This window comes from Nicotiana sylvestris, chromosome 8, assembly GCF_000393655.2.
Source record: "Nicotiana sylvestris chromosome 8, ASM39365v2, whole genome shotgun sequence".
Classification (NCBI taxonomy): domain Eukaryota; kingdom Viridiplantae; phylum Streptophyta; class Magnoliopsida; order Solanales; family Solanaceae; genus Nicotiana; species Nicotiana sylvestris.
Window position 1 is genome coordinate 20,533,930 of NC_091064.1, and position 8,652 is coordinate 20,542,581.

The 8,652-nt window shown below is 40.2% G+C and overlaps 1 protein-coding gene across 1 annotated transcript; it reads left to right on the plus strand.

Moving 5' to 3' along the window:
• Positions 1-275: 275 nt before the first annotated feature.
• LOC138874765 (uncharacterized) lies at positions 276-5,865 on the plus strand. The gene is made up of 4 exons (XM_070153546.1): positions 276-376; positions 1,281-1,438; positions 5,562-5,731; positions 5,797-5,865. The coding sequence occupies exons 1-4, from the start codon at positions 276-278 to the stop codon at positions 5,863-5,865; spliced, it is 498 nt and encodes a 165-aa protein (XP_070009647.1).
• The last annotated feature ends 2,787 nt before the right edge of the window (positions 5,866-8,652 follow it).

Genomic DNA, 8,652 nt, shown 5'->3' on the forward strand with positions numbered 1-8,652 from the left:
GGTTTGGAGTGGAACGATGGTGGTGGTGTTTGGTGGGGGTGACGACGGGGAGGGTTTTGTTCTTCTCCTTTTGGAGAAGATGAACAGTGGTCACGGTGGACTGCTTGGGCAGTGACGACGAGGGTGGCGTTCGGACGGTGGCGAGGAGGAAGTGGTTGTTTGACAGAAGGGGGGTTGGACTGGTTTCTGTTTGGTTATGGTGATTTCACGGTGGGGAAGGCGACGGGGGTGGACGCAGGTGGTTTCGGACGTGAGAGGGTGGCGTGTGGGCAGTAATGGAGGAGTTCCGACGGTGTTTGCTTCTTCTTCTTCTTGAAGAAGAAGATTCAACAGTGGTCGTCGGTTATGGTGGAGGTGGTCGACGGACTGGGGATGGGTAGGTTTGGTCGTGGGTTTTTTTGTTGTAATCCTTCTGTTCTTTTCGTCCCATCCGTGTATTTAGCATGGGTTTTGCCCAGAAAAATGAGCCCACGCGTGGTGGGGTTCAAGGCATATGTCCCCCACGCGTGGTGGGGTTCCCCACGTGTCCTGGACACGGTTTATTATGGGCTAGGTCCGAAAATTAGGCCTAAAATCGGGTAGTTTGAACCCGAATATTATTCTTTTGCCCGGACCCGAGAAATAGGAATACGTTGCTTAACTAGTCCTATGTAAGCAAAATAACTACCAAAAATAAGACTAGTATTTAAACAAAACTATATATTTTTAAATATTTTTCAAGATTTAAAATAGCTACAAAATATTAATAAAACTATTTTTTGTAATTTTCGTTTTTAAATATTAAGATAAAATATGAGGTAATATTTTTGTATTTTTTCAAAGTTAAAAATGCCTATAAAACTTTAATAGAATTATTATTTTTGTATTTTTTCGAAATTATATAAGGTATAAAAATAAAGTGCAATTTTTGTATTTTTCAAGTTTATGAGAAATACATAAACTAAAATTTATATATATATTTTTTTGAAATTTTCTTTTTGCAACGAAATAAAGTAAAAAATAGTTAAAATAGCTATATTAGTCCTAAATTCACATATTCACACTAAAAATGTGAAAATTCTCGGGGAGGGTCAAAAATCACGTGCTTACACCTATGAGTAGTGGTGCACCAATGAGTTAGACAGTCCGGATGAGGCTGCTTCACTGTCTTGGACTCAGTTTTCAGATCTCTTCCTAAGAGAGTATGTTCCTCAGAGCCTCAGGGACGTATGACGTGCAGAGTTTGAGCATTTGCGCCAGGGTGCTATGACTGTCTCAGAGTATGTTGTCTGTTACACCAGTTTGGCTAGGCATGCACTAGCCTTGGTTTCTACTGTTCGCGAGAGGGTTCACCAGTTTATTGAGGACCTTATTCCAAGCATTAGGTCTAGCATGGTTCGTGAGTTAGAGATGGATATTTTTTATCAGCAGGTGGTGAGCATTGCTAGGAGGATTGAGGGTATGCATGATAGGGAGAGAGAGGAGAGGGAGGCCAAGAGGTCTCAAGAGTCGGGCCATTTCTCTAGTGCCCGTGCCCCAGAAGCCGGTCGTCATGGTAGGGGTTATATGAGTCATCGCGTTCATTCAGCTCTTCCAGCAGCCAGTGGTGTTCCAGCTCCTCCTAGGCCCCATGAGCCTTATTATGCACCTCCAGTATCTAGTACGCCTCTTACGTGGGGTGCTTTCGGAGGTCAGTCCAGCAGACCTGGCCCGAGCCAGTCATAGCCACCACGTCCTCCCAGAGCTTGTTTTGAGTGTGGTGACACACGTCATATGGTGAGGGATTGCCCAAGACTTGGGATGGGTGCACCTTCACAGACTTCTTAGCCACAGCGTGCCCCGCAGAGTTCTCAGGCTATGGTTACAGCACCAGTTGCTACCCCACCTGCTCAGTCAGCTAGAGGTGGAGGTCGGGGAGGTAGAGGTCTCCCTAGAGGGGGAGTCCAGGCCAGATACTATGACCTTCCTGCCCGTACCGGGGCTGTTGCCTCCGATTCTGTCATCACAGGTATTATACTGGTTTGTCACAGAGATGCATCGGTTCTATTCGATCCAGGCTCCACTTACTCTTATGTATCTTCTTATTTTGCTCCATATTTGGGTGTATCTCGGGATTCTTTGAGTTCCCCTGTTTATGTTTCTACTATTGTGGGAGATTCTCTTATTGTGGACCGCATTTATCGATCGTGTTTGGTTGCTCTTAGTGATTTTGAGACCAGAGCCGATTTATTGTTACTCAGCATGCACTACTAGAAATCCGAAAAAAAGCGACCAAAATTGGTCGCTTACATGTCAAAAAGCGACCAAACTAGTTTGGTCGCTATTTTGCTGGTCGCTTTACCTTAGAGACCAAATATTTCGGGTTTTAAATATAGAGACCAACTTTGGTCGCTTTATTATTTCAATAATATAAATTTAGCAACCAAAGTTGGTCTCTCTATTTAAATTACGTTATTTATTTATTTATTATTAATCAAAATACAGCGACCAACTTTGGTCTGTAAACCAAATATTATATTTTAAAATCTGGAAAATAGCGACCAAAGTTGGTCGCTTTTTAATTTTTTTAATTTTTTTTAAACATAAGCGACCAAAATTGGTCGCTAATTGCAAGAAATTTAATTATTTTTTAAACATATTTCCAAAAATTATTTTTTTAATAGAATAGCAACCAAAGTTGGTCGCTTTTTAAGAAATCTGGGTTAATTAGCGACCAACCTTGGTCGCTATTGCCCAGAAAATATTTTTTTTTAATAAAAAAAGCGACCAACAAGCGACCAAAGTTGTCGCTTTTCTGGGTATAATTTTGGCAGAAACTGCCTGTTTTGGCAGCTACACCACCTACCAGCATACCAAATTCCCTATTACAAGCAACAACAACAACAATACCAACAACAACAACAACAACACAACAACAACAACAACAACAACAACAACAACAACAACATTAAAACTAACAAAGTATAAAGTTCAATACAACTAACACATTAAGCTAACAAAACTAAGTTAACGCTTATTACAAGCCCATTCGAAAACTGGTTCTATTATCTAGTTCAAAGTATATAAAGTACTCAAGGAGTGTTCTTTCAGCATTCTTATCCGAAAGTTAGATTGCCTCGCCCAACTCATTAGGTGGCTGCTGCGTATGAATTCCTCCACGTCAGCTATGAAGCGAATCTATAAGAAAAATTACATTGAATTAGTATTTCAAAATTTATACAAAAGTATATCAAAATACTTAATGAAAAGTAAGAAAACTTACATGTATAGTCGAGGCTCGGCCCTCGACCCACCTTTCTGGATCAGTCTCTTTCTTCTTCTTTACAATACGAGTCTCATTGAATAGCTAATGAGAATAACAATTAAAGACCCACTCTGCCAGGTACTGTATCTAAGTTATTCTTGGTGGAAGTTCCATTGCATGTCTAATAAAGTCACCAACCCCTTCTACAAAATCCTCCCGCAATCCTAAATTTCAATTCATATCCACAAAATTTCAATTCTTATCCTAAAGGCTCAATTCATATCCTAAAAGTTCAATTCATACACAAAAATTTCAATTCATATCCTAAATGTTCAATTCATATCCTAAAAGTTCAATTCATACACAAAAATTTCAATTTATAAACTAAAATTCCAATACATAAATTAAAAGTCCAATTCATATCCTAAAGGTTCAATTCACATCCTAAAGGTTCAACTCATATCCACAAAAGTTCAATTCATATCCTAAAATTTCAATTTATAAACTAAAATTCCAATACATAAACTAAAAGTCCAATTCATATCCTAAAGGCTCAATTCATATCCTAAAAGTTCAATTCATACACAAAAATTTCAATTCATATCCTAAAGGTTCAACTATCCACAAAAGTTCAATTCATATCCTAAAATTTCAATTTATAAACTAAAATTCCAATACATAAACTAAAAGTCCAATTCATATCCTAAAGGCTCAATTCATATCCTAAAGGTTCAATTCATATCCTAAAGGTTCAACTCATATCCACAAAAGTTCAATTCATATCCTAAAATTTCTATTTATAAACTAAAATTCCAATACATAAATTAAAAGTCCAATTCATATCCTAAAATTTCAATTTATAAACTAAAATTCCAATACATAAACTAAAAGTCCAATTCATATCCTAAAGGCTCAATTCATATCCTAAAAGATCAATTCATACACAAAAATTTCAATTCATATCCTAAAGGTCAACTTATATCCACAAAAGTTCAATTCATTCCTAAAATTTCAATTTATAAACTAAAATTCCAATACATAAACTAAAAGTCCAATTCATATCCTAAAGGTTCAATTCATATCCTAAAGGTTCAACTCATATCCACAAAATTTCAATTCATACACAAGTCGAGACGTTTTGTTTTTAATATTCAACGATGCATCTAAGTAGGTTATAAGTCGATGATTCAATATATATTTATATTACACGCTTCGCTGTACTACTTTAACTACATATATAGTATGTTAGAGTATATTTTAGTGTATTCATCCCTTGTATTACAAAAGTGTTAACGGATTACATTTATATTATTTAGATAGTAAATACAAAAGTGATTTTTAATTTTGACCAATGTTGACCTGAAAAGAGACCAACTTTGGTCGCTAATACCAAAGTTGGTCGCTAATTATCCAAAAAATTAAAATTAGTGACCAACGTTGGTCGCTAAATTTAAATCAGATTTATTTATATTTTATATAATATTTAAAATAATAATATATTTTTTAAACGTTAGAACTGGGTCCCAGATTAGCGACCAAAGTTGGTCTCTATCTGCTTCCCCTTTAGTAAGCGACCAACTTTGGCCGCTAACTTTGAATTATATTTATTTATATTTTATAAATTTTTTAAATAATAATATAATTAATAAAATTTTATAACTGGGTCCCAGATTAGCGACCAAAGTTGGTCTCTATCTGCTTCCCCTTTCGTTAGCGACCAACTTTGGTCGCTAATTGTAAATTATATTTATTTATATTTTATAATTTTTTTAAATAATAATATAATTATTAAAATTTTATAAGTGGGTCCCACTTTAGTGACCAAAGTTGGTCGCTAATTTCAGTATTTCCTTGACCAAGCAAGTCTGACTAGTCCGGTCAACATTTTGACCAAATTATCAACCAAAAAGCGACCAACCTTGGTCGCTAATGTATTTAAAATAATTATTTAATTATTTTCTCCAATTTAGCGACCAACGTTGGTCGTTTTTCTTGATAGACCAATTTTGGTCGCCAAATTTTGGTTGCTTTTTTTTCGGATTTCTAGTAGTGATGGTTGACTTCGATATTATCTTGGGCATGGACTGGTTGTCGCCCCATTATGCTATTCTTGATTGTCACACCAAAACCGTGACGCTGGCTATGCCAGGTGTACCGCGTGTTGAGTGGAGGGGTACTTTAGATCACACTCCCAGTAGAGTTTTTTCTTTTCTTAAAGCTCAGCATATGGTTAAGAAGGGGTATGATGCGTATTTAGCTTATGCGAGAGATGTCAGTATTGACACCCCTTTAGTTGATTCAGTTCTAGTAGTACGGGATTTTCCCGATGTGTTTCCAGCTGACCTTCTAGGCATGCCTCCTGATAGAGATATTGATTTTGGCATTGATCTGTTGCCTGGCACTCAGCCCATTTTTATTCCTCCGTATCGTATGCCTCCTCCTGAGTTGAAAGATCAGTTACAGGAATTGTTTGACAAGGGTTTTATTCGTCCAAGTGTATCACTTGGGGTGCTCCTGTCTTGTTTGTGAAGAAAAAGGATGGTTATATGCATATGTGTGTTGATTATTGCCAGTTAAACAAGGTTACAGTGAAGAACCGTTATCCTTTGCCTCGTATTGATGATCTGTTTGACCAGCTTTAGGGCGCACGGGTGTTTTCTAAGATTGATTTGCACTCAGGTTACCATCAGTTGAAGATTCGGGAGCCAGATATCCCGAAGACTGCTTTCAGGACTCGGTATGGTCATTACGAGTTCCTTGTTATGTCATTTGGGCTGACCAATGCCCCAGAAGCCTTTATGCATTTGATGCACAGTGTGTTCCGACCGTACCTCGACTCGTTCGTCATTGTCTTTATTGATGATATTCTGGTGTATTCCTGGAGTGTGGAAGATCATGAGCAGCACCCGAGGACTGAGCTTCAGTCTCTAAGAGAGAAGAATTTATATGCTAAGTTCTCAAAATGTGAGTTTTGGTTGGATTCAGTGGCATTCTTAGGCCACGTGGTATCGAGTGAGCGTATTCAGGTGGATCCGAAGAAAATAGAGGCCGTGCAGAGTTGGCCCAGACCATCCTCAGCTACGGAGATCTGCAGTTTTCTTGGCTTGGCGGGCTACTACCGTCGTTTTGTTGAGGGATTTTCATCGATTGCAGCCCCTATGGCCAGACTGACTTATAAGGGTGCTCCGTTCCAGTGGACAGAGGAGTATGAGGCGAACTTTCAGAAGCTCAAGATAGCTTTGACTACAACCCTAGTTTTGATATTGCCTACAGGTTCAGGGTCTTATACGGTTTATTGTGATGCCTCGAGGATTGGCCTCAGAGCGGTGTTGATGCAGGATGGTAAGTTGATTGCCTACGCGTCCAGACAGTTGAAGATATATGAGAAGAACTACCCTGTTCACGACCTTGAGTTAACACCCTGAAGATTTGGCTCCATTACTTCTACGATGTGCCTTGTGAGATTTATACTGACCATCGGAGCTTGCAGCACCTGTTCAAGCAAAAGGATCTAAATTTGCGCTAGAGGGGGGTGGTTAGAGTTGCTAAAGGACTATGATATCACTATTTTGTATCACCCGGGCAAGGCCAATGTGGTGGCCGATGCTTTGAGTCGCCGGGCAAAGAGTTTGGGGAGTTTGGCTTATTTACCAGCATCGGAGAGGCCTATGGCGATGGATGTTCAGGCCTTAGCCAGCCAGTTTGTGAGATTGAATCTTTCGGAGCCCAGTCGGGTTCTAGCTTGCGTGGTTTCTCGGTCTTCCTTATTTCATCGTATCAGGGAGCGACGATATGATGACCCTCATTTGCTTGTCCTCAAGGATAAGGTTCAGCATAATGATGTCAGAGATGTGACTATTGGTGATGATGGGGTATTGAGGATGCAGGGTCGGATTTGTGTACCCAATGTTGATGGGCTTCGAGAGTTGATTCTATAGGAGGCCCATAGCTCGAGGTATTCCATTCATCCGGGTGCCGCGAAGATGTACCAGGATTTGAGGCAACACTACTGGTGGAGGCAGATGAAGAAGGATATAGTTGGATTTGTAGCTCGGTGCCTCAACTGTCAGCAAGTGAAGTATGAGCACCAGAGACTGGGTAGGTTGCTTCAACTGATAGAGATTCCGGAGTGGAAGTGGGAGTGGATCACCATGGACTTTGTAGTTAGGCTCCCACGGACTTTGAGAAAGTTCGATGCTTTTTGGGTGATTATGGATCGGCTGACCAAGTCTGCTCATTTCATTTCTGTGTGTACTACTTATTCTTTGGAGCGGATGGCGGAGATTTATATCCGGGAGATTGTTCGTCTACATGGTATTCCAGTGTTTATCATCTCAGATAGGGGTACTCAGTTCACATCACGGTTCTAGAGGGCCATTCAGCATGAGTTGGGTACTCGGGTGGAGTTGAGTACAACATTTCACCCTCAGACGGACGGACAGTTCGAGCGCACTATTCAGATTCTTGAGGATATGCTCCGTGCGTGTGTGATTGAGTTTGGAGGGTCTTGGGAACAGTTCTTACCATTGGCGGAGTTTGCTTACAACAACAACTATTAGTCCATCATTCAGATGGCACCGTATGAGGCTTTATATGGTAGGCGGTGTAGATCCCCTGTAGGCTGGTTTGAGCCGGGTGAGGCTAGATTATTGGGTACAGACTTAGTTCAGGATGCTTTGGAGAAGGTTAAGGTGATTCAGGATAGACTCCGTACAGCCCAGTCCAGACAGAAGAGTTACGCGGAAGGTTCGTGATGTTTCCTATATGGTTGGAGAATGGGTTCTGCTTCGGGTTTCGCCTATGAAGGGTGTTATGAGATTTGGGAAGAAAGGGAAGTTGAGTCTGAGTTTTGTTGGCCCTTTTGAGATATTGAGGCATATTGGGGAGGTTGCTTATGAGCTTGCCTTACCTCCCAGCTTGGCAGGAGTTCATCCGATATTTCATGTTTCGATACTCCGGAGGTATTACGGTGATCTGTCGCACGTGTTGGATTTCAATTTAGTCCAGTTGGACAAGGATCAATCTTATGTTCAGGAGCCAGTATCAATATTGGACAGGCATGTTAGAAAGCTGAGGTCAAAGAACATTGCTGCAATAAAGGTTCAGTGGCGGGGTAAGCCGGTCGAGGAGGTGACTTGGGAGACCGAGCAGGATATGTGCAGCTGTTACCCTCATCTTTTCACTAGTTCAGGTATGTCTCTATGTTCGTTCGAGGACGAACAAATGTTTAAGTGTAGGAGGATGTGACGACCCGACCGGTCGTCTTAATAATTTACACCTCGATCCCCTATTAACTGCTTTCCCCGAGTTTATTTCTGCTATTTTGATTTGCCGGGATGTTTGATTTCGAGTTTTAGAGAGTTTTGGGACACTTAGTCCCTAAATGAGAGCTTAAAGTTGACTGTAGTCGGAACAATGTGAAGACGGCC